Source organism: Emys orbicularis, chromosome 4, assembly GCF_028017835.1.
Source record: "Emys orbicularis isolate rEmyOrb1 chromosome 4, rEmyOrb1.hap1, whole genome shotgun sequence".
In the NCBI taxonomy this organism is placed as follows: domain Eukaryota; kingdom Metazoa; phylum Chordata; order Testudines; family Emydidae; genus Emys; species Emys orbicularis.
In genome coordinates, this window is record NC_088686.1 from 58,057,455 (window position 1) to 58,084,486 (window position 27,032).

At 41.5% G+C, this 27,032-nt stretch overlaps 1 protein-coding gene across 1 annotated transcript in view; it reads left to right on the forward strand.

The window, feature by feature from the left end:
- The first annotated feature begins 1,061 nt into the window (after positions 1-1,061).
- Positions 1,062-27,032, forward strand: part of FAM98B (family with sequence similarity 98 member B) — a 50,416-nt gene continuing 24,445 nt past the window's right edge. Inside the window, exons 1-6 of the mRNA XM_065403737.1 lie at positions 1,062-1,140; positions 3,425-3,573; positions 5,579-5,713; positions 7,294-7,472; positions 19,982-20,062; positions 20,467-20,583. Of these exons, the coding sequence (XP_065259809.1) occupies positions 1,076-1,140; positions 3,425-3,573; positions 5,579-5,713; positions 7,294-7,472; positions 19,982-20,062; positions 20,467-20,583 (726 nt within the window). The 5' untranslated portion in view covers positions 1,062-1,075. The remainder of the gene's footprint in view (positions 1,141-3,424; positions 3,574-5,578; positions 5,714-7,293; positions 7,473-19,981; positions 20,063-20,466; positions 20,584-27,032) is intronic.

Sequence of the window (27,032 nt, forward strand, 5' to 3'; positions counted from 1 at the left end):
TTTTCAGTTGACTTTACATCTCTTTATTAGTATTTGACTTTGTATGTAAATGGTAATTCACTGTTAGCGTGCAATGCTTCATTTACATCCCTATAGAGAGATACATTCCTTATCTCCTGTCTAGAGGAAAACCTGTTTTTCACCTCTGCTGGTGACTAATTCCAGACTTTAAAACCATATTTTCAGTATATACACATAACTCTGTATACAGTATCTGTACATACGTTTCACAATGATATTAATGATCAGTGTGACCCTCAGTTTTCATTTAAAACCTCACTTGACATTCTTTGGTGAACCAGGATGTACATAGCAGAATCAAGATATACGTGTAACTCTCTTGCCGGCTGGCCACAGTCACATTACTGAATACCAGAGGAAGTCCTGACGAGTACCCATATGTCAGAGAGGACAACGGCTGACTGGGGCAGTCTATAGAGGGAGCTCAGAGACCAAGTCAATGCTGTGGGCAGGTGTGGGTGGAGGTGAAAAGACATGAAAAATAATGTTTTAAAAATGCATGTGTAACTCTGGCCTCCTTTATCCTTAACATCCATCTCAATCACCCTGCTGTGAGCTAGAAAGCTTCCTGCAGAAGCCAGTCACGGATACTCTGGCCTCAGGTGGCTCTGGGAAGTGGCCTGGGCTGGGGCAGAGTGAGGCTCGCCCGGTGCTGTGCAGGACACCAGAGGACACCCCACTTCCTGCCCCAAATTGCCGACCTGCTTCCTCGGGCCCTGTATGGAGATGGGGGATCAGAGGGGGCCCGGCTCTCTCCTAAGCATTTCAGGAAGCAGTTCGGACTCTCTGTGCCTATCAGGTCACTAACGCTTTGAAGCTTCCCCGTTCAGCGCGTCCCCGCACCGGGAGGGCTTGTGTGTAAAAGGCGCCCAAGCCTGGCTCGCTCGCTGTCGGCCAGCAGCGCCTGGCGGCCCCAGCTGGGCGGGCGGCGAGGCCTGTGTGAGGGACACCCGGGGCCGTGCGGGGCGGGGCCTGTGGGGGCGGGGCCTATTTGAAGCGGGGACTCGGGGCCGCGCGGGGCGGAGTCTGGGGGCGGCGGGGCCGCGCCGGCAGCATGAGGGCGCACGAGCAGGAGTTGAAAATGGAGAGCGACATTCTAGACGCGCTGGAGGCTTTGGGGTGAGTGTGCGTGGGGGCGGCCTCCTGCCCTCTCAGTCCCCGGCGCCGCCGGGCCTGTCTGTCGTTCCCGTTGTGCAGAGGCGCCATGGGCCCCGTTTGCCGGGGGGGAATAACACTCGGTTCCCGCAGCTCCACTGCAGCAGCCTGCGCTGGATCCTCGGTGCCACAGTCCCTCGCTTCAGCCCCCGAAGCCTTGTAAGCAGCTCGGCCTCCGCCGGCGCTGTCCGCCTGCGGCTGGGGGCTGCTCCTGCAGGACTCGGAGCGACACGGGGGCGCCTGCTTCGGCGTGTCCCTTGCACCGAGAAATGGCCCCCAGCCGGGATCTGGGGCGGGTGGGGGAGCGAGAGTAGGAAGAAGGGGAAACTGCGGCGGAAGGATCATCCCAAGGGGGATCCTTGGGGGTCAACGGCCTGTGTTGATTCAAAGAGTTGTGCCCCCCCCCCGGCAGTGAGGGTGAGAAGGGGGTAGGGACGCTGTTGTCCCGCCTAGGAAGGACCGACCCTCTGGAGGGGGCCGCGTGGGGGGAAGGTGTGGAGATGGGTATGGGAGCAGTGGGCACACAAGCTCGAGGGATGGGTGCAGGGACTTCGTAAACCATAGTACGTGTGTGTTTACCCGGGAGATCTGGGTAATTCATCTGTGTTTTGTGCTTACCCTGTCAGAACCTTATTTTGAAGGGGAAGAGGGCTAGAGTGCTTAGCATGGGACACTTCTGTAGGAATAAAAGGGAAAAATATTATTCCTGCAGAAGTGTCCCATGCTAAGCACTCTAGCCCTCTTCCCCTTCAAATATATATAATTCCACTAAATGACTATTGGAAGACTAGAAATCAATAAGCGTTAAACGCTACAAATAGGGGATGTGTGTGTTTCTCCAATGTATTCGTTCAACTTTGCCTTCCTTAAAGTAAGTCCTACTGCATTCAGTTCGTTGGGAATAGTTCTGAATATAGGGTCCCCTTCCTGCAAGTTTGTCGGTGTGGGTGGAAACTTGGACCCAAGAGGAGCCCTATTGAAGTCAGTGGGGCTCCATAGAGGCACATACAGTGCACGTCTCAGAATCGGGCCCTAAGATTTCAAAATAACCCTTTCTTGATACACTGACTATCAATAATACAATCACATAAATTGGTAAAATCTTGGATGTTTCATAGAGAATATATTTAGATCATATTATATGGAAAAGCAAGACTTCCTTTACGTTTTACTACCTATTTGACGCATATTTAGAGTTAATCATTTAATGGTTTTGAACATATTAGGATAGTGAAAACTATGTATATTTATTTTTCCCTCAAGTGTAATCATGAAATAGAGATCTTAGATGTACATCTCATGGAAGAGGGAAGTGTTACACTAACCCTCTATGTCTGTAAAGCTATAAATGATGACAAACATTGTTAGCTTGCATGAGATTATGCAAAGGCAATGAAGATATTTCTTCTGTTCTATATATGTGGTGTAAGCACCTATATTAGGAGACCAAGCAAGAACTAAAGGAGCAATCTATGCAGCATGGTCTTTTACTTGATACAGAAATTCATCAAGAACAGAATCCCACAACAATAGAATGTACCAATCCTGAAAAAAACCTAGGTCCTGTGAACTCTGCTAGAGATAATGATTTGAAGAAATTAAAATAAGGATGAGTTTACAGTGTAATTTTAAAAACTGCAATGAGAACTGTTTTTAAACATTTCCCTATAGTATCTGAACCCCAAAGGCTGCAGTACCAAGAACCTGAAAGTGAGCAAAATGAAAGAGATTTCATTACTTTTTGCATTTCCCTGAGTTTGGACAATGAAAATAAAACAGGGCATAAATAATAAGAAGTATATTTGATTTTCAAATTATTTCACTGCTAATAACTGTTTTACCTATTACTTCAAATTTTCTTTACAACTTTTTTTAAATCGACTAAGTCCATTTAAATTGTGTCCTTATTTATAATCTCTTCAGCATAGTCCAAATCTTAGACATTGTATTTATACTTTTATTTAAATGGTTTTACATATCTGTGATACATAAACACATGCATACTTTCTGCCTTGTCAGAAGATTAACATTAGTGCTGCATAACTTCTTTTACAAATTTTCTTAGGTGTTAAATATTGTAAGACCTGTGAATTATGTATTCAGTGATCTAAAAAATTGTAATGGATTAATCCGGTTTCTAACTACTGTGAAACAACTTATATGAAAATAAATTTAAAATCCCGGTGCTGTATTTGTCAAACTTTTTTTTTTATACTGGTATTTTTCCTCCCTCCCTCCCCCCGTTCAGGTATAAAGGTCCCCTGTTAGAGGAGGAAGCACTTAGCAAAGCAGTAGAAAATGGATTATCTTCACCAGACTTTTCTGAGCTTTGTGTTTGGTTAAGTTCTGAAATAAAATCAGTGTGTGACCTGGAAGAAAGCATCACTTCAACAGCTGGTATTTCCACAGAATTTGAACTTTAATTTATTGAAATAATGTAGTGGTTGCTTAAGACTGTTTATTGTTTATAATTTATATTTTGTTTAATAATAACCTTGTAATCTTGGTCAGAGAAACAGTATTGATGCTTAGGAGTAAGATAGTTGTAGTAAAGAACAAACCCAAGGGTAAAACTCACGTGTTGGTGTGTTCTGTTTTTAACTGTTTAAAATTTTCTTAATTCTTTTAAAACATCCTTACTATAAAAAGGCATTTACATACAACCTACAAATGATTGTAGACTTTATATTTTTGTGATGAAATGATAAAACAATATGTAGGTACCTAGTTTAGTTAAGTTTTCCCTCCATAACTTCTTTATGTGAAAACATCCTACGAGGTAGACTCGTAGACATTAAGGCCAGAGGGGACCATCATGATCATCTAGTATGACCTTCTGCACATTGCAGGCCACAGACCTCTTCTGCCCACTTCTGTAATAGACCTATAATCGCTGGCTGAGTTACTGAAGTCCTCAAATCATGAGAATCCTCCATTGTAGAGAATCCACTATTTATGCTAGTTTAAACGTGCAAGTGATGTATGCTTCAGAGGAAGGTAAAACCCCTGGGCTCTCTTCCGATGTGACCTGGGGAAAACTCCTTCCTAACCCCAAATAAGGCGGTCAGTTACACCCCAAGCATGTGGTCAAAACCCACCAGCCAGCCAGCTGGGAAAGAATTCCCTGTAGTAACTCAGAGCCCTCCCCATCTAGTGTCCCATGGGCTGTTGGAGATATTTGCTACTAGAAGTCGCAGATCGGCTATATGCCATTGTAGGTAGTCGCATCATACTACTCTCCATAAACTTCTCAAGCTCAGTCTTGAAGCCAGTTAAGTTATTTTTACCTCCACTACCCCCCTTGGAAGGCTGTTCCAGAACTTTACTCCTCTGATGATTAGAAACCTTTATCTAATTTCAAGCCTAAATTTATTGATGACCAGTATGTAACCGTTTATTCTTATCAATACTGACACTTAACTTAAATAATTCTTGCCTATCCCTGGTATTTATCCCTCTGATGTATTTATAGAGAAAATCATATCTCCCATCAGCCTTCTTTTGATTAGGCCAGTGGTTTTCAACCTTTTTTGCATTTGCAGGCCCCTAAAAAATTTCAAACGAAGATGCGGATCCCTTTGGAAATTTTAGAGTCTGTGGACCCCAGGGGTCTGTGGACCACAGGTTGAAAACCACTGGGTTAGGCTGAACAAGCCAAGCTCTTTGAATCTCCTCTCATAAGGTAGGTTTTCCATTCCTCTGATCATGCTAGTAGCCCTTCTTTGGTCCTGTGATCAATCAGTAGACCTAGGTCTTTCTCCTCCTCTGTCACTTCCAACCAAGTCCCCAGTTTATAGCAAAAATTTCTGTTGTTAGTTCCTAAGTGCATGACCTTGCACTTTGCACTATTAAATTTCATCCTATTACTATGTTTAGGGCCCTACCAAATTCACGACCATGAAAAATGGGTCACAGACCATGAAATCTGGTGTGCCCCCCCCACTCCTTTTGGGGTCAGGACCCCTACAATTACAACACTGTGAAATTTCAGATTTAAGTAGCTGAAATCATGAAATTTACTATTTAAAAAACCCCCATGACCATGAAATTGACCAAAATGGACTGTGAATTTAGTAGGGCCCTAACTATGATCTATGATTTGTGATATAAAAATGACAACCATGTTGTTATGGTTTGAAGGGAAAATAAAGCCTATCCCACTCACCTTACACTAGATGTAAACTATTAGTCCACTTCAACTGATTAAAATTGTTGCTTATTTATATATAGGACTCAGTTTTTAATTTAAGATAACAGCAAATCCTATTGGATTGGTCTCTACATAAACTAATATATTATGTTTAAACTTGTAAATAGAATTAATTTTCTTAATAACAAATTTGAGTTTAAAATTAAAAAACGTTGAATTTTGCAATGATCTTTTTTTCTTTTTTTTCTTAAGGTGGGGAAGATGTAGAGAGCTTCCAGCTTGAGATTAGTGGTTTTTTAAAAGAAATGGCTTGCCCATATTCAGCACTTGTGTCTGGAGATATTAAGGACAGGTTAAAAAAGAAAGAGGATTGTCTTAAACTCCTGCGTAAGTTGCGACAATTTTCCCTCTTGCAGTAATATTTATTTTTTGTAAGCTCTTTGTCCTCTTATTTAATCTTTTGCATATTTCTCATCTCTAACATCGTTTATGTTCCACATTTTTGGTTGCTTATCTTCCACTGTCTTCAGTATTGATATTTCCTTTGCCTCATATTTGTCTTCACAGTTATGTTCTGAAGCACTTGATCTATAAGTATAACTCAATGGGAGTTTTGTGCAGTAATTAAGAATACCCAATAGCCTTTAGGGTTCAAGTGGCATAGAAAATACTAGTTGTTTTTTAACATCAGCGATGCTCTACCTCCTTTGAGTGTCAAAATACACTGTTTTCTGGTTGCTAATTATATTACACACCAAAAACTGTGTTAAAAGAACATTAACTTTTCAAAGTCAAGCACGCAGAAGTTAGAAAATACCAGCATAAACGTTGCCTGTGCATCTGTATGTGAGTGCTTTAGCTGAGATTAAAGTAGCTAAGATATTTGAAGATTCCATCAGCACTGAGCATGCTGCAGCCATTCACAGTTCCTGTGTGTCACCAGACTGTACATGTGCCATCCCAACAGAGTAACTGCAAATGCTCCAGCCTGGAGATACAGGGAAGAAGCTGGACTTTCCCTGTAACAGCTGCTTCAGGTTAGGTACGGCAGTGAAACTGAGAGCAGGGAGTCTGTCTCTCCTGTGCTCTCAATGACCTCCCTGCTGGCACCTAGGTAGTGTGGAGGAAGAAACTGCCTGACTCAAATGTAAAGGGGACAAGAGCTGGCCCTATGGGGCGGGGAGATACATTGGGATAAGGAACCCGAGGGACTGGCTGGATAAGGAGACTGGCACTGGAAGCACAGTGATGTGTGTGTGGAGGGAAAGCTTGAACTGGTTGGACATAGAGATTCAGACTAGGACTTAATTTTTAACTTTTAAGTGTAGACCAGGCCTGAGGTTGCAAAGTCAAGTGCTCAAAAGTTAGGAAATGCTAGAAATAAGCTTGTCTGTCAACCTTAATTCATGCTGTATGGATTATGATACACTCTTTAATGACATGATTGCGTAGGCAACCTCAGTTTTCACCTTTCATGACTTTTGAACTCAGCTTGAAAAATGTCAGCCCAGACGATTAAAGTTTGGCAAAGGTATAAACAACTGAAAACGGGGTCTTGTAATGTGACATGTTGGGCAATCTTAATAGGTGGCACTGCCAGTTACACATATATGGGCAATATTTTGAGGATTTCTAGAGGAAATATAACTCGCTTATGATGAATCTGAAAAATTTATAAGAAAATCCCATATTAGAGAAAAACAGAATTATATTGGTGGTCTTTGTCAGGAAGGAAGTAGGCCTCTTCCCAAAAAACTGAGTACCAACCAATTACATGCTTATAACTCTTTCTAATTAGTTTGTATAAAATAGTAACTCTTTGGCATTTTTCATTAAGTTTGCAGAACTCTGCCTACTCCTTTTCTGTTACATTTGTATTACATGTATGTTTTATTTACTATGAGAATACAGGCACAAAAATATTTAAGATGTCTTAAAGATGCTATTATGACACTTTTTCTCTCTAGTATTTTTAAGTACAGAGCTTCAAGCTTTACAGATATTGCACAGCAAGCAACTTAAAAGTTCTCATTTGGAAAAGAATAACGAAATCTATCAGGAAGTGCAAACTCTCTGTGACTCGTTGGGCCTATCAAAGCCATCATCTTCTGACATTCCTCTCTTGTTAAGCAACGTGGAGTCAAAGGTACAGATTTTTTTAATCTTTAAGTATTCTTTTACTATGTCTTTTAAGTGTGAGACCCAACATTCTAGTTCATTAAAGTCCTGTCCAACTAGCACAAAGGTATTCTGGTTCTGAAAATAGTTTAACCCTGTCTAAACTGTATGTAACTGGTTTATACTAACCTATTTCAGTTACTATGTTAAATATGTATGATGCACTTGCGATGAGATGTGCTTTATACCTGGTGATGTATACTTTTTAGTCTACTTCACCTTGTCCCACAAAGTGATAGTGTACTAATTTTCTTGATACGCAATGCAAGTCATTTTAAGTAGTGAAGGGGAAAAGTTTTTAAGTTAGGTCCACATAACTGGTTGTGCAATAATTTATCTGAATAAGTAGTGATCCAGACATGTATAATCATACCAAACCTCCACTTTTTTATTTTTTGGTTTGAAAATATTTACAAGAACTTACTTTGTGAATGCCATTGTGGAATTGCCTGAAAGGGCCTGAATAACCTAAGTTAGCCAGTTCATCAGACAACTTAAGGAAAACAGTTTTTGAGACTATACCCCACTAGGCTCTAGCTTGTTTGATTCTCAATTGACTTCTGTGCTGTAGAATATAGAATAGGCTTTAGTTTCTCATATCATTTAAAAAAAATAATTTAAAATGATTAAGTGTTAGAAGGAATGCCAGTATGCATTTCCGTCCCTCAGAGTCCTCTCCACTCTTGAGTGTTCTTGGGCTTTTGGTGAGTTTCTTCTGGGGTCCCAGGTCCTTTCTCCTGGACCCCACTTTCCCATCTCAGGCTTCTTTTCCTGATCATGGAATCTCCTCTCACTCGTGCAACAAGCTCCCTTTACCTTGTTCGGAACCAGTGGTTCAAAGGTTCTCCCTCCTCAAAGAACCTTCATGTTCCCTAGAGTCTGTATTTTTTTTTTTTTTTTTAAGAAAGTTCTAACACCATGTTTCTTTGTTCATTCTTTTCTGCTGTGGATTTTCCACTGATCAACCCCTTCTCCTCTAGATAACCTGGGTAGAACTGGCTTTCCCCTAGCCTGCAGATATCCCATTGTTTTAATGTGCTCCCATTTGAGTGGAAGGCTAGTCAGTTTTAATGACTTGCTTGTTCCTGATCCTTGAGGTATGTGACACTAGCACTGGTAACGAATGACTTGTTCAGTGCTAGAGCAGTTTCATAAAATCAACCTAAATTCACAAATTTCATATAGACACATTTCCCAGACTGCCATAATTGTCTTATTGTAAAATGGGAATAATTATTTCAGAAGGATGTATGCTTTTATTTCAGCTTCTAGTATTAGTCTCAAATACTGCAAATGCAAAAGATATTGTATTAGTATGGTGAGATTGGTAACGCCTTGCATTTTAAATCGCTGAATCCCACACATCAAAGTATTCTTTCAGCCATGTAACTTTTCTGTTGTTTTCAAGGATGTGGCTGTACAACAGGCTAGATTATATAAGTAAATCAAGATATTGACCCATTTATCAAAATCTTTGCGAATAACACGACACCAGTAGCCTAATTAGGCTACTAATTTTGCTTATTTGTAGGGCTGTCAAGTGATTAAAAACATTAAATCCAATTAATCACATTGTTAAACAATAATATAATACCATTTATTTAAATATTTTTGGATGTTTTCCACAATTTCAATTACAACACAGAATACAAAGTGTACAGTGCTCACTTTATATTTTTTATTACAAATAGTTGCATTTTTAAAAAAGAAACAAAAAAAATAGTATTGCAATTCACCTAATACAAGTACTGTAGTCCAATCTCTTTATCATGAAAGTTGAACTTACAAATGTAGAATTCTGTACAAAAAATAACTGTATTCAAAAATAAAACAATGTAAAACTTTAGAGTCTACAAGTCCACTCAGTCCTACTTCTTGTTCAGCCAGTCGATCAGACAGACAAGTTTGTTTACATTTGCAGGAGATAATGCTGCCCACTGCTTGTTTACAATGTCACCTGAAAGTGAGAACAGGCGTTCACATGGCACTGTTGTAGCTGGCATGACAAGATACAGTAACTCCTCACTTAAAGTTGTAGTTATGTTTCTGAGCAAAATGATGTTAAGCGAATCCAATTTCCCCATAAGAATTAATGTAAATGGGGGGGGGGGTAGGTTCCAGGGGGAAAAAATTTTTGCCAGACAAAAAGGCATTCTATACATTTTAAACAATTTTAAACAAGCAATTTAATACTACAGTCATCATTCCTGAGTATGAAGCTTGGTTGAGGTAGTGGAGTCAGAGAGTGGAAGAGGGTGGATTGTTCAGCTGTTCCTCTTGCTGTTCTTGCTGAACTTTCTGAACTTGAAAAAACACATCTAGAGATTGTTGTTTTGCTTTCCTTTTTTTTCTTCGTAAATTTCTTTATAGCAAGTCATTAGATGACCAACTCCCCTAATCACTTTGGAGCTGCGTTCCCTGTCAGGATCGTCATCACTAAGGATTTGCAAGCCAGCTTCAATCATTTGGAAAGCTTCATAAAGATGTTTGGCAGTCAAATTTCAATGGGTTGGTTGTTTTTCTACTTCTTGGACCTCTTCTTCCATTGCTCTTGTCACCGCTAGTTGCATCAGATCTTCATTGGTTAGCTCTTCTCCGTGTGATTGCAGAAGTTGTGTAACATCGACTTATTCCACCTCATCAAAATCTGCTTTCTTGGCTAAGCCGAGGATATCTTTCTTCATTGCAGGGACAACATCTTTAAATCCTTTTAAGACATTGACACATTCAGGCCACAACTTCCCCCATGCCCCATTCATGCATGCCTGAGTAACTTCAGCCCAGGACTCACCAATGTTATTGATGCACTTCAGGATGTTGTAGTCATGCCAGAATTGCTGAATCGTAGGTTTGCCTTCCCCATCGGTGCCTCTGAGCTGGTCAAAAGTACGGTGTAAGTAATGCACCTTAAATGCAGCAATGGCTCCTTGGTCCATGGGTTGGATGAATGATGTGGTGTTAGGTGGCAGAAAGACAACTTTGACGTTTTCGCACAGGTCGTCCAGTTGATTGGATGAGCCGGTGCATTATCAAGAAGCAATAAAATCTTGAAATCAAGATTTTCCTTGACACAGTATTCCTTCCATGCAGGGACAGCATAGAGTCAGCCATTCTGAAAAAAATAGCTCCAGTTATCCATGCCTTCTTATTGGATCTCCAAATGACCAGAAGGTGTTCCTTTGAAAATCCCTTGGTACACTGTCAGTGGTTTCATCTTCATGTCTCCGACAGCATTACCACCTAGAAGCAAGGTTAGACGGTCTTTAGCTGCTTTAAATCTGGGCGCTGTCTTCTCTCGGGAAATGTAAGTCCGCTCAGGCATCCTCTTCCAGTACAGGCCCGTTTCATCGACATTGAAGACTTGTTTAGGGGAATAGCCACCTTCCTCAATTATGTTTTTGAGATAGTCGGGGGATTTTTTAGCTGCTGCAGTATCAGCACTAGCCGCCTCACCGGACATCTTGATGTTATGCAGGTGGAAGCGCTTCTTGAACCGATCAAACCATCCCCGACTTGCTGTGAAAGTCTGTCTGTGATCGTTCACCTTGGTCTCTCTTCAAATTGTCATACAAACTTTTTGCCTTAGCTTGTATACTAGCAAATGTAGAGGTATGTTCCACTGGTTTTGGCCCTCTATCCACAGTGAGAGAAGACGCTCCGTGTTTTCCAGCAAACTACTTCTTGATCGACTTATTGTAGTAGCACTAAGCGGTGTTACACACCGAGCACTAGCCCTGATCTTGTCGGCATTATTTCGAATTGTTCTCACAGTGGTCGGAGTAAGACCTAGAGCCATGCCAATGTCTACTGCACGCTCACCTGCATGAAAACGCTTTAAAATGTCTAATTTAGTATCCAAACTAATGGGTTTCCTGGTTTTCTTGCTGCTAGTGGTACTGCTACTGCTAGGCACTCCACTATCACTTGTTGGATGTTTTTGACTTATGCTGGGTGATGCTCCTTCGAACGCGCATGCATGTGCTATTCTTCACTCGCTTCAGCCTGGAGTGGCTGGGGTCATGCAGCATCAATCAACTATTGCCAGGGAAAGAATTTGGAAAACCCATGTCATTCTCCATGGTAATCTGCTCCCCTGCTGGAAGCCCTGTGGGTTTAGGTGAGAACTAGTTATGGAGGTTCTTACTTTCACAGGAGCCCTGCTGGAGGTCCAAAGGCCTCTCTTCCAGGATGCCCTGGAAAACTGGCCCTGCTGTATCTCCCCTAGTAACCATGCACTCAGCATCCAGGCAGCATTGCAGCCAATGTAGTAAGAGGAGGAAAATAATGTTTGCTGCAGGGCTTTGCCCCTCTCTGCTGTGTGCATGCAGGGGCAGAGAGATGCAGCTGGCATTAAAGTGAATGGCAAAGCTCCCGTGGATTTCACAGACTTTCATGGGAGTAGGGCAGGTTCTGTGCATATCTATACCGCTTCTCCCCCTTGCTACAGTGAAGCAGGCGCTGGAACGCTAGTGCTTTGGGTGGGCTGCCGCCCCCTGTGTTCTTACCTCCCTCCAGCAAAGGGGGGGCGGGGAGCAGATAAAACATTGTTTATTCTGTCGCAAGACAGCAAGGCAGGGCCTCTGTTGTGCACCACCTGCAGCTGCTTTGCAGGCAGCTGGTAGCCTTGCAAGTGCTTGGTGTAGCGCCCTCTTCCCGAGTAGGGTCGTTGGGCCATAAAGCAACAGTGAATCGCTGGGGGTGGGTGGTAGTGTGCACGTGCTGTGTGTTTACAAACTTACTGTACATACAGTACAGTACTATAGTTGGGAGGTATCCCTGCCTTATCCCACACAGGCACAGCCCACTGGCACTGCAGACAATGAGGCAGATAAGGAGGCTGAAGGTGCCGTAGGTTAGGAGAAGCACCTTGCGCAGTGGCAGCTTCCCTTACTGTGCAAGCACAGGCACCGACTTTGCCGGGGGCGGGGGGCTCAACCCTTGGCCCACCCAGTCCACCCCTTCCCCCAAGCCCCCACCCTTAACCCGCCTCTTCTCCCGCTCCACCTCCTCCCCCTTTACTCCACACGCCGCGTCCTCGCTCCTCCCCCCTCCAGCCACCTGCTCGCGGCAATCAGCTGGTTTGCGGTGTTCAGGAGGCAGGGGAGGGACGGGGGATGCTGCGTGCCACGTCCCCCTCCATCCCCCCAGCCTCCTCAATGCCGCAAACCAGCTGATTGCCGCGGGCAGGAGGCGGGGGGAGCAGGGGAAAGGTGCTGGGAGGTGGGTGGGAGGTGCTGGGGAGCATGTTCTGTCATGGAGCAGGAACGTAACATCGAAACAACGTTAAGCGAGAGGTCGTTAAGTGGGGAGTTTCTGTATTTACGTGCCAGATGCGCTAAAGATTCATATGTCCCTTCATGCTTCAACTACGATTCCAGAAGACGTGTCCATGCTGATGACGGGTTTTGCTTGATAACGATCCAAAGCAGTGGGGACCGACGCATGTTCATTTACATCATCTGAGTCAGATGCCACCAGCAGAAGGTTAATTTTCTTTTTTCGTGGTTTGTCTTCTGTAGTTTCCGCATCGGAGTGTTGTTCTTTTAAGACTTCTGAAAGCATGTGCCACACCTCATCCTCTGAGATTTTGGAAGGCACTTCAGATTCTTAAACCTTCAGTTGAGTGCTGTAGCTATCTTTAGAAATCTCACATTGGTACCTTCCTTGCATTTTGCCAAATCTGGAGTGAAAGTGTTCTTAAAACGAACAACATGTGCTGGGTCATCATCTGAGACTGCCATAACATGAAATATATGGGGAAACATACAATTATTCCCCAAAGAGTTGAGTCACAAATTTATTTAATGCATTATTTTTTTAATGAGTGTCGTCAGCATGAAAGCATGTCCTGTGGAATGGTGGCCGGAGCATGAAGGGACATATGAATCTTTAGCATATCTGGCACAAAAATACCTTGCAATGTTGGCTACAAACGTGTCATGCGAACGCCTGTTCACACCTTCGGGTGACATTGTAAATAAGAAGCAGGCAACATTATCTCCTGTAAATGTAAACAAACTTGCTTGTCTTAGCGATTGGCTGAAAAAGGAGTAGGACTGAGTGGATTTGTAGTCTAAAATTTTACATTGTTTTGTTTTTGAGTGCAGTTATGTAACACAAAAAACTACATTTGTAAGTTGCACTTTCACGATAGAGATTGCCCTATAGTACTTGTATGGAGTGAATTGAAAAATATTTTTTCTTTTATCATTTTTACAGTGCAAATATTTGTAATAAAAAATAATATAAACTGAGCGCTGTATACTTTGTATTCTGTGTTGTAATTAAAATCAGTATATTTGAAAATGTAGAAAAACATCCAAAAATGTTTAATAAATTTCAATTGGTATTCTATTAACAGTGTGATTTAAACTGCGATTAATTTTTTTGAGTTAAACCCGTGAGTTAACTGCGATTAATTGACAGCCCTGCTTATTTGCCATCTCTTTTTAATCAGCTGTTTTCTCCCCAGTTCTCAAAATCAACTAGCCCAGCCAGCAGACCTCTGTAAATTAAAAAACCCCTCACATACGGTATGTCTACACAGCGATTAAAAACCCACGGCTGGCCTGTGCCATCTGACTCGGGCTTGCGGGGCTTGGCTAAGGGACTGTTTAATTGCAATGTAAATGTTCAGGCACGGGCCTGTGAGGTGGGAGGGTCCCAGAGCCCGAGCCTGAACATCCACACTGCAATTAAACTGCCCTGTGAGCCTGAGTCAGCTGGCATGGACCTGCCGTGGTGTCTAATTGCAGTGTATGCATACCCCTAGTCTGATTGCTTAAATCATGTTGTCAAAGTTGTAAGAGACAACAAAAGAGAGCTTTTCAAGCAAATAATTTTAAACCTACATTTTCAGCTCAGGCTGATTACTTTGAATGTTTAGTACACACATAGCTGCTAGTACTAAACATTCCTATGTACTTCCGTGTGCCATGATGAAAACTTATACAACAACATTAAAAGACCACTTCACTAGAAGTCGATTCAGGTTCACTTAGCATTAACAACTGCACTGCATCTGCTGGTTTTACTGTAAAATTCAAGAGGAATCCTAGATTCTAATTTAGCTGAAAAGGCCTTTGAAAAACCATTTCACACTAGTAATACTCAATTTAGCAATGGGTATTATGTGAAGATAAAAATTCATCATGTTCCCAATTGGTTAACTATCAAGTGTAATTCTATATGACCCTTGACTAGTCCCTGTCACTTTTTTCAGTAGATCAATATAAGCACTTTTAAAATTTAGATTTGGTCTATATGCTTAAAAAAAAAAAGTATTTAATGTCAAATGAACATTATTTCATAATTCTACCATAAAAGGGAGGTTGTCTGAGGTGGCTAGGCAAGAGCATGTAGGGTAAGCAATTTCATCCTGTAGTTAGGCAGGCTGCTGCAAGTCCTGTAGTCTGAACTGCAATTTGTGTGTGTGTACACACACTTTTATATATATATAATATATATATAAAAATAAAAAGACATGTACCACGTCTGATATCATTACTGAAATAGTTATACAATGTAAGACTATGCTTCATGAGGAGCTCTGGGGGGAAGCCTATATTGCTCTAGTTTTGAAACAAAAGAACCTCTCATTCTGAATGTTGAGCTGAGCAACAGGTATATATATCTGACAGAATGGGGGGAAAATAAGGAATCCAGCAAATATACATCGGACTCTTACATCTCCCAGGTCTATCATATCTTGCAAACTTGAAGGTTTTTCCCCCCCCCAAAATATATCCTTTGTCTGCACTGATGTATAAAAATGTTACTGCTGTAACTTATGTAACAGGTACTGAAACAAACAGAAAATTCCAGTGCAAACTTTTCTTTTTATGTGAAAACTATTTTGTACTGCTCTTCCAAAATGCCTGCCAATTCAGCAATGAATTGATACCACCTATGCTTGCTTTGGGGCCTTCATAGGTGTCAAAACTAGTGTATTAATCCATTGTGCCATATTCTATGCAACTATTAAGAATTAATGGTGCAATTGTTTCTTCACATACTCATTTTATACATATTAAAGTTTTCCTTCTCCTAGCACTTGAGAAATATTGTAGAATCTTTATGCATCTTCGATTTATACCCCAGGGCTTCACAATTTGTCCAGCTTTTGCTTGACTTTTAAAACTTATAAAAGAGCTACAAGCTTAAAGAAAATTAAAGGAAAGGAAGAAAGCGGATTTAACACGTGGGATTTTTAATTGGTAGGTACAGGATAACTGCATGTTTTAAAACGTAATAGATTTTAGTGCAATAACCAGAAACTTGGCTGTGTCTTTTTAAACAGTAGAAAAACAGATCAGATGGTTCAGTGACTAACATATTTACTAGAGGATACACATAATTTCAGAATTGCCCTAGAAATGCACAATGGTGACAGTGACGTTGTAAAAATATCTCTTAATTAGTCAAATGTGTGCTCCTGCAACTATGACTTCTGGATGGATCGGTTGTCTTCTATGACTTTGATCTACTCATCTGTTTAAGTACACAACAACCATATGTTGAGGTTGCTTTCATAATGCATGTTTCTAAATTTGCTTTAAAGGGTATGTCTTCACTGTAGAGTTAGCCTAAGCTCTTACCTGGGTATTTCTGTTAACCCCTCTCCGTCCCACATGCAAAATATCGTTGACATGAGTTTATTGGTGCTTTCTATTCAGGCTTGCTGACTTGTTTGGGACAGTAGACTAAAGCATGTGTGCTGCTTTCACGCAGGCTGGTAACCCGTCCAGTTTGCAGTGAGAACATGTGCTAAAGCACATGTGTGCTGATAGTCGTCCAGTACCTTCTCCCAAATTCCCCTGTGTGCCCAGACAGCAAATTCTCCCACAACTCACTGGGAAAGAATCACAGAGCGATTCAGCTGGCAGCAGCACAGTGAACCATCGGATATGCCCCCAAAAGTCCTAGTGACACACGTGGGTGAGTACAGCACCAGCGAGGACACAGTAACTTGCATATGGCTTTGTAGTGTGGCTGCTCATGCCCAGACTCTGTTGATTGTGGTGCTGCTGCAGTGTAGGCATACCCAAAATGTTACTACTTTTTAAATAATAAAGTTGACTCTGGATGGAAGTGTGTATGTATTCCTTTAAACTCACAAAAGTATGGTATAGAAGTTAGAGAAATTTTCACAGCTCATCGGTTTAATCTCCCAGCCAATACAAGGTTGTTGCCTCTAGAACATCTTACAGTCTTTGTCTAGTTTCTTATAAACAATGGGGCATCTCACTTTGAGGACACTTTTCTTGATGTTTAAATTGTCTGTTACTTAGACTATACCATATACAATGAAACTATCTTTGTGTGTTGGCTGTAAATACTAAGAGAGTTGTATCTCTCCCTCCTCCCTTGGCATTGCTAAACCATATGCATTTGGCACTTCTTAATCTTTCCTCATGAGTCCATTCCTCCAACCCACTCCTTTTTGTTCCTCTTTTCTAGATTCCCTATTATGTCTCAATCTTTATGCTAATGATAGGTGGGTGGAGCTGACCTGAGCATTCCAATTGTGCCTGTCCTATATTGAGCATATTATCTATGTTTATGGCTTCTTCCTAATGATTATTGGATATGGAGCTCAGAATTGTTGTAGTAACCCTATCCCATTGCAAATTCATGTCTGATTTGCTGTTAAATCTCATTTCTAGGTCTCTTTCAGCATCAGTGCTTTCCAGGTTTTCTTTCCCACATTATGCTTGTTTTAGATTTTTTCTTTTTCCTCTCGGATGTCTGGGTTTGTATTTTTTCCAAAGTGAATCTCACTTTGATACATTTTGCTCTTCTTTGTGATCTCATTAGAGCATTTAAAATTACATTTCTGTCCCCAACTGTGTGTGTGTGTGCGTGTGTGTGTGCGACTTCTTTCAGTGTCATTTCTAATTGTCATTTAATGTGCTTCTTATTCCCTCTTCCCATCGATCCTTGCAGTTCACCAACTCTGCCACCACAAAGATTGTTACTTTGCCATTTATTAACTTTAGTTCATGGCCCTTCAGCCATTTTTCAAGTCCCATGATAGTATTTATTTAAGCCAATTTGACTTTTGAGGCAGATGTTGTGATATGGTATACAAGTAGTTTACTAAAATCCAGGCACAGTGGCCAGACCCTTGGCTATGGCTGAGGAATGCGCAGCTCATACTAGTATATGAACACGTGGCTTTGAAATTCTCCTGATCCTGGTATGGATATACACCAGAGTGGTCCGGTCCCCCTGTTAATTTGGACAAGCCTGAAGTTGGCTGTAAATTATGCAGGCTGCTGATGCCCTCAAGGAGCCAGTATAGCAGATGGGGGATCAGTGGGGCATAAGGAAGCCCTGGCCATGTCCTCTTTTCTTATTCATAGTCTCAATGTGGGCAGCACTGGGGAGGGGGTGGCAGAGGAGATTCTAAACCAGGGGTAGGCAACCTATGGCACGCGTGCCAAATGCGGCACGCGAGCTGATTTTCAGTGGCACTCTCACTGCCCGGGTCCTGGCCACCGGTCCGGGGGGCTCTGCATTTTAATTTAATTTTAAATGAAGTTTCTTAAGCATTTTAAAAACCTTATTTACTTTACATATAACAATAGTTTAATTATATATTATAGACTTATAGAAAGAGACCTTCTAAAAACATTAAAATGTATTACTGGCACCCTGTTCTAAACCACCAGAGGATCACCTTACACTGTCTAGCAGGCCATTTTGTGCTGGAGTCAAACCAGTAAGTTTCCAGACAGTTTTCTACTCATTTCAGTGTGCTGTTAATAATCTGTTGTAGGCAAAATCACAATTTGAAGAAACTTGCTTCAGTGCTTTCTGTCTGTGTCACTGATGATGTATGGGAAAACAAACTCAAAATACCATATTTTCCAAAAGAAAAGTGGAGGAAAGGTTCTTGCTCTCCTCGGGCTATATAAACTCTCATATATGAGACATACTGAACAGAAATTTTCCTCTTGGTTTTGTTGACACCAAGAAAAATAAAACCATGAATCAGATATAAAAAAAGAAAAAGAGGGGAATGAATTAACTCACTTAAAAATATTGCTACTAACTAGGTTTCTTAACGCATTGATGATGCTGTAGATTTTGATTCCTAGTGACAGCCTAAAGCTGCTTCTTAACAATTATTGCAAAGATCCTATAATGTATATAAAATATGGCAGCTCTCTACCCTCTGACAGAAAGGTCTAGGATTGTTGGAGTTTTAGTGGAAAGAGAATTTGGAATTTATCCTTATACCATGTATCTTCTACAAATGCCTGAGTGTGTACATGCAGGTAATTTCAGCCTTGAGGAAATGATCTGTTGGTTTGCCTTGGGTCTAGGGTTATAATGGCATCCTTTCTTAAGCTGCCATAATTATCCTTCATAGAGTGTAAAATTGCATCAGTTCTAGCTTTTTTTTCATTTGGATGATTGTCTAAATAAACACTGTTTCGTTTAAAAAAAGAAAAATTAATGAGGGTACAGTCTCTTCTCCAAGCATCCCAAGTTTACATCCTAAATTTGTTATGGACTGTACTGTTCAGATGCACAGAATCCTGCATAAAGGATCAAATATTTGAATGACTGCCCACGTAATTTCTTCATGACTTTGAGGCCAATTGAAGAACTGCACATGAAGAAAACAGCTGAATGAAGAGGGAACTAATATCAAGGTGGTATGAGCAGTTTACTATGATGAAAGGGATGATGCAGATAGAGCAGTTAGGAGGAAGGTAGAGGAGAGCATAGAGAACACAAGGGGAAATAAGAAACTAAAGGCAGAAATGTAAGTGGGGTGGTGCTGGTCAGACCTCTGAAGATAAAGATGTAGAATTGGATACAGAAGAAAGCTAGTAATGGGATTAAGAGACAAGTGGCAAGACAAGATCTTTAGCTACTACACCTCTACCTCGATATAACGCTGTCCTAGGGAGCCAAAAAATCTTACCGCGTTATATGTGAAACCGCGTTATATCGAACTTGCTTTGATCCGCTGGAGTGCGCAGCCCTGCGCCTCCCCCCCCCCCCCCCCCCGGAGCACTGCTTTACCGCGTTATATCAGAATTCGTGTTATATCGGGTTGCGTTATATCGGGGTAGAGGTGTACTTTTAATACTAGCGCTTATCTTTAGCTTCATATATGAGGTAGTTGCTCCCAAAATATTTCACTTCACAATTGTTGATGGGTCATTTGGTGCTGGATTTCCTTGTTTCCAGCTGCTACATTGTATTCGATAGCTAAAATACAATAAATATTTCAGTCATTCTAATTTTCACTGTAAGTAATTGTCTCATTGTTAAGATGTGGTCCCTGCTATAAAAATATTTGAGACTTCCTCTTACAAGCAAGCTAAAATATCCTAGTCTAATTTTATATGAAGATATTGAACACCCCATAATAGCACCAGTTTTTGGTAAAAACTTGTGCTGAAGTACGTTTGGGAGCATGAGTTGTTTTCTGAGAAGGGTGTGTGTGTTTTGTTTCAGATCAAGGACATTCTTTCAAAAGTAAAAAATACCCATGTGGGGAAACCACTGCTAACAACACCTTTGAATCCTGATCAGACGGTAAAACCCCTCTCCATTTTACTTTTCTTATTTCAAAATTAATGGGCAAAATTAATGCTGGTGACCTTATTTTCTGGCTTTTCATACTTGTTTTGCAGTTTCTGTTTTAAGTAGTGTGATAGTGAATGTTCAATGTTAAATTTGATTTAATGGTATAATATCTTTGACATCCTGTTCAAATACTTCATACACTAGTTTGTTTATAGATCAATTTTGTTACATGAATTTATATAAAAAGTTGTAGAAGATATTCACTTACATTGTAGCAGTTGGTCACAGCCTAATTTTTGTTAAGTGGTTTTTCATGATGGTCAACTGTTGACAGACATTTTCGTTGGTGAGGCAGGTTAGCTTGTGTATTTTAATGGAATCAAATATTTGTCCTATTTATTGCAATGCCGTAGGAAAGATTGGAAAAAATCAATGATGCCCTCTGCAGTGAATATGAATGTCGTCGTCGGATGTTAATGAAGCGGCTTGATGTGACCGTACAATCCTTTGGATGGTCTGATAGAGCAAAGGTAAACATGCTTTATTGTTTGCTTCCTGTAGGTGGTGGTAGTTTGTTACAATTCTCCAAGCTGTCTTACTGAAGATATCTCATTACAACTAACTTTTCTGAGCACTACTTGTAACATACATTCCCTGCATGTTGTGGAGAGAGAAAGGTTTGACTAAACAGTCAAATCCACCAATCCTTGTAATCCACATAAATTCTAGTGTTGTTCTTCACTTGAAGATGTCAGTCTCCCTTTATTTTTGTTTTTCCCTTGTGGTATTGTAGGAAAAAACTTCAAAGTGTTCCTCATACAGAGAGACACACTCATCCATCCCTCAAGGAGAGCTACAGAATCCTTGGGATTGGTCTAAAGAACCTACTAACTGAATGCTGCCAGTTAATGAACCCCAAGCTTTTGAACCAAGCACGGGGGTGGGGGGGAATAGCTCAGTGGTTTGAGCATTGGCCTGCTAAACCCAGGGTTGTGAGTTCAGTCCTTGAGGGGGCCATTCAGGGATCTGGGGCAAAAATCTGCCTGGGGATTGGTCCTGCTTTGAGCAGGGGGTTGGACTAGATGACCTCCTGAGGTCCCTTCCAACCCTGATATTCTATGATTCTGTGACATACTCAAATAACCACTTGTCTCTCCTCTGCTAGTTTCAATTCATACTTTATCAAGGTGAATAGTGGCTTATATCAGAAAAATTCACAGTTATCAGTAATGGTTCAGTGAGCCAGAAAGGTGGTATCTGCCTCATGGGGAAACTTCCAAATCACTACTATGGGGTATGCCTGTTGGTGTTATAGTTTTTCCAAAAGACTTAAAAAAACTGTGGAACAAACCATTTACGCATCAGTAACTGTCTGTCCGACTATCCTAATGTCTGAGTATGTTTTCAGATTATGTCTAAGCATTTCTATGGTGCTCACTGTCTTAATATGTGAACACTTGAAAAAAAGAGCGTATTAATCATCCTAGCATCTCTGAAAGGTAGAGAAGTATTATGAGGGGTGCTGAGAGATTTTGGGGAGGCCGAGGCAAAATCTGAAAAAGTCCCCCCCACCTTTGCCAAAAAAACAAAAACAAAACCATAGATTCCACGACCAGAAGGGACCATTGTGAGGCATCTACTTTGACCTGCAAAACACTGGTCATAGAACTTCCCCAAAATAATTCCTACAGCATACTTTTAGAGAAACAGCCAATCTTGATTTAAAAATTATCAGTGATGGAGAATCCACCACAACCCTTGGTAAATTGTTCTAGTGGTTACAAATTTACACCTTATTTCCATCAGAATTTGTCTAGCTCCAACTTCCAGCAATAGGATCATGTTAAACCTTTTCTGTCCTAGACTGAAGAGCCCATTATTAAATATTTGTTCTCCATATACATACTTACACTTTAATCAAGTCACTTTTAACCTTCTCTTTGTTAAGCTAAATAGTCACTAATAAGGCTCGTTTTTTAATACTTTAATCGTTCTCGTGGCTTTTCTCTGAACCCTCTCTAATTTATCAACATCCTTCTTGAATTGTGAGCACCAGAACTGGACACAGTATTCCAGCAGTGGTCACACCAGTGTCAAACACAGAGGCAAAATAATCCTCTCTACTCAAGACTCTCGTGTTTATGCATCCCTGAGTCCTGTTAGCTTTTTTGACCACTGTGTCACAGTGGGAGCTTGTGTTCAGCTGATTACCCATCCTGACTCCCAAATCTTTTTCAGAGTCACTGCTTCCCAGGAGAGAGTCCTTCATCCTATAAATATTTCCTACATTTGTTCCTAGATGTATATATTTACATTTAACTATATTAAAATGCATATTGTTTGCCTTCACTTAGTCTACCAAGCAATCCAGATCACTCTGAATCAGTGACCTGTCTTCTTCATTATTCCCCACTCCCCCAGTTTTTATGTCATCTGAAAACTTTATTGGTGGTGATTTCATGCTTTCTTCCAGGTCATTGGTAAAAAGGTTAAATAGCATAGGTTCAAGAACCGATCCTGCGTGACTCCACTGAAACACAACTGCCCAGTGACAAGGCTAAGATTTTGTCATGGTTATTTTTAGTAAAATTCATGGACAGGACACGTGCAATAAACAAAAATTCACAAAACCCATGACTTGTCCGTGACTTTACTAAAAATAACCAGGGGTAGGGCTAAATAGGGGGAAGAATGGAGTCCCATGGCGGGGGGGTGGAGGGGGAGGCGGAGAACAGGCCAAGACCCCCCTGCTCCAGTGGCCACAGCAGGGGCGCAGCCATGGGGGGCATGTAGCCCCCCGCTCCGGAGATGGCCACAGCTGCGGGACAGGGGTGCATGGCCCCAGCTGCAGTCCCCCCAAGCTCCATCCACAGCCATGAGGGGGTGCACGGCCCTGGGATGTCGCGGGGCAGAAGTGCACGGCCCCCGCTGCAGCCCCCACCACGGGGCTGGGGCGTGTGACCCCGGCTGCAGCCCCCAGCGGAAGCTGCAGTGTTGGGGCATGCAGCACTGGCTGCAGCTGGTGGGCAGGGGCGCGCAGCCCCGGCTGCAGTCCCCGGTGGACGCCGTGGGGCTGGGGTGCAGTGGGGGATGTGCAGCCACAGCTCTGGAGCTGGCTGCAGCCGCAGGGCAGGGGCACACGGCCACCGCTGCAGCCCCCACCACGGGGTTGGGGCGCATGGCCCCGGCTGCAGCACCTGGTGGAAGCCATGGGGCTGGGGTGCCTGGCCCCGGCTGCAGCACCTGGCGGAAGCCGTGGGGCTGGGGCACGTGGCTGCAGCACCTGGTGGAAGTCACGGTGCTAGGGCGCAGCAAGGGGCGCAGCCATGAGAGGGCACAGCCCCCACTCCAGAGCTGGCCGCAGCTGCAGGACGGGGCGCATAGCCCGGCTGCAGTCCCCCCACCCTCTGCAAACCACAGGCTGCAGGGTCCTAATTCCAGCTATCCAAACCCAGTTGCAGCAGGGCAGGGCCGCACAGTCCTGCCTCCAGTCCCCGCTTCAGCTGTTGACAGCTGAAGCGGAAGAAGTCACGGAGGTCTGCTAAAGTCACGGAATCCATGATCTCCGTGACTAAATCATAGCCTTACTCAATGACAATTACATATTGAGACCTGTCAGTTAGCCAGCTTTTAATCCATTTAATGGGAGCCATATTAATTTTATAGCTTTCTAGTTTTTTAATCAAAATGTTTTGTGGTACCAAGTCAAATGCCTTAGAGAAGTCTGAGTACATTACATCAAAATTGTTAACTTTTATTAACCAAACTTGTAATCTCATCAAAAAAAGATATCAAGTTAGTTTGACAGGATCTTTTTTCCACAAATGCATGCTGATTGGTATTAATTATATTACCCTCTTTTAATTCTTTATTAATCAAGCCCATATTAGCTGCTCCATTCTGATCTTGCCTAAGATTGATGTCAGGCTGACAGGCCTATAATTATCTGGGTCATCCCATTTGCCCTTTTTAACAATTGGCACAACTTTAGCTTTCTTCCAGTCTTCTGGAACTTGCCCAGTGCTCCAAGACTTATTACAAAAAATCAACATTAACCATCCAACAAGCTCCTGAGCCAGCTCTTCTAAAACTCTTGGATGCAAGGTATCTGGACCAGATAATTTTAAAATGTTTAATTTTAGTTTCTATTTAACGTCCTCCAGAGATACCAGTAAAATGGAATAGTGTTATCACCATATGAGGAAACTATATTATCTGCTTTTCTCCCAGATACAGAACAGAAACATTTATTGAACGCTTCTGCCTTATTATTCATAATTCTACTATTTCCATCTAGTAATGGACCTATATCTTTGTCAAGATTCTTTTTATTTTTAATATATTTTAAAATGTCCTTATTGTCCTTAACTCTTGCTGGCCTTAGATTTCTCTGTGTCCATTTGCTTCCCTTATCAATTTTCTTCAGTTCCTAACTTCAGCTTTATATTCATTATTGTCAACTTCCCCTTTCCTCCATTTGTTTTTTCACTTACTCTCTAAACCTGGTCAATTTTTTGACCAGTAGGCCTTCTTCCTGGATTCTGGGATTGTGGCTTTTTGGGCATCTAGGAAGGTGTTCTAAAATGATTCCCAGTTATCATTCATTTTTCTGATTAAATTCTACCTCCCAGTAGTTTTGACTCATAATTGTTTCAGCTCTGTGAAATTAGCCCTATTAAAGCACCAAGTACGTATATTACTAGTCTGGACTTTTATAATGTGCAAGCAAAATAATGTGTTCATGTCATGATCACTTGTACCTAAGCTACCATTAATTTTTAGTTCTGTGATCAGTTCCTCTTTATCTGTTAAGACACGGTGTAATGAAGAATTCCCCTGTGTTGACTGCAGCACTTTTTGAATTAGGAAATTGTCATCTATAATGTTTAGAAATTTCATAGATGTTTTAGTACTGAGTACATGTGACCTCCAGCATGTCACTCAAATTGAAGTCCCCTTTGGTCATACAAAATTTTTCACTACACGTCGTTCTACATAGGTGCATAAGGAGACAGTCCTCTCTAGTGTGTTCCCTAGTGTGATTTAGTGGTCTGTAGCAGGCACCAACTAATACCCCATCTTGTCCTTTATCTGTTAAGGATATAGATCCGTAAGCATTCAAGTTCATTTTCTTCTGAATTATCAGTTACTCAGAAACGGGCAATGCCATTTTTGACCTAGAATGCCACTCCCTCCCCTTTTTCGCACTCGATCCTTCTAAATAGTTTATAACCATTGATTTTTAACATTCCAATTGTGTGAATCATCCCACCAGGTTTCAGTAATACCCAACTAAATTGAATTTATGCTCATAAATGAGTAATTCTAATCCTCTTGTTTGTTACCCAGGGTCCTAGCATTGCTGTACGGGCAATTCAAGAATTTCTTCTTTTCATGTCCCTTGGTTCCCTGATTAAGTTTGTACTCAACATCTCGATTTTTGTGCGAAGTGCTCCTACCTTCTCTCTTTTTTTACTCTCCCTTTACTGCTGAGGAGAGGCCCTTCTGTAAGTGTTGGAGAACAAACTTACCTTGAAGCCGTGGCTCCTGTCCTGCTGGTCTGGGCCCAGCTCTCTGCTCCAGGTTGTAATGCTGCTCTCTCAAATTTGCCCAGCTGCCTCTCCTGAGAGGCGCTGCAACCCTGTATGGCAGGCTGCAATGCCACTCAGTTTGAGGAGCGCGGGGGTGAGGCTCAGGGCAAATTGCCCCTTTTCCTCCGCCCCCCCCCCCCCCCATCCCCAGCAGTGCTGGTTATTTTGCAAATTAGGAAGCTGAGACACAGTGAGGTTGTGATTTGACCAGTAGACACACAGGAAGCTTATGGAATCACTGGGAATAGCACACAGACATCCTAACTCCCAGTTCTGTGCATGAGCCACAAGACTTTATTCACAAAGGAATACAATAGTTTAGGTCCTGTCCATTTTTAAACCGGTTTAAGGCTTTGCATGCATACTGAAAATAATGAAAAACAACTTACAGATCTGTTTTTAAAAACCTACCTGGTGTTGTCTGTTGTAGCTTAATGCAAGTGCAGACAAAACCTCACTTGCATGACTCTCATTAAATATCAGTGGGAGTGATGCAGCTACATCTTCGTATGCAGCTTTGAAAATTTATTCTCAAACATTCAGCTATTGCTTCTTTGTGCACCCTCTCACCTCAGCAGCTTGCATGAATGTTGATGCACTGTAGGAGAGGAAAGGAAAAGGGAGTTAACTCGCTGTGGTAAGGAGACTACTGTATACATTTCTTTCCTTTCTCCCTCTCCACAAACACATTTTTTTTCTTGCCTTATGACTGAAGGATGACTGATCCAGTAGAATTCAGAGCAAGGCAACTTTTATTTAGGTGCCTAAATAGGGATGTAAGTGCCTAACTTTAGACACCCAAGCTTGAAGATGTAGGCCTATATTCTTACGATTCTATACCAAGGATAAAGTAGAGGTTGTCTGTCTTATATTGTTCCACACTGCTCTCTGTGTACAACTATATAAATCTTCACATTTAAATAATTTAAAATAATTATTAATAAATAATATTAAAATTGTATTTAATTTATGACCGTAGCTTACATTGACTTAATTTGAGTCATTTGATATCGTATTAGTTCCTAGATGTGACATTAAAAACTATTTAAATAGCTTTTGTTCAGTCATGAAGAAAGTGTACCATTGTTTTATTTAATGAAGTTAAAGTGGTGAGATGAGTCAGCAGCCTGTTCTTAAAAAATCTGCAAAAACAAAATACAGTTACTGAGATTTCCAGAAGGCCTATTGTAATTTTGTATTAAAGTTACATTACTGGGTAGATTTTCAAAGGGTTGAAGCGCAACTTCCATTTTGAGGGTACAATTTTTGCCTACAAAAATGAATTACAAGTGCAAATCTGAGTACTTATGTCTCTTCATACCTGAACACAGATACACATGAGGTAGCAAGAGGCACAATTGCTCAATTTTATAGCTGTTGTTGAAATT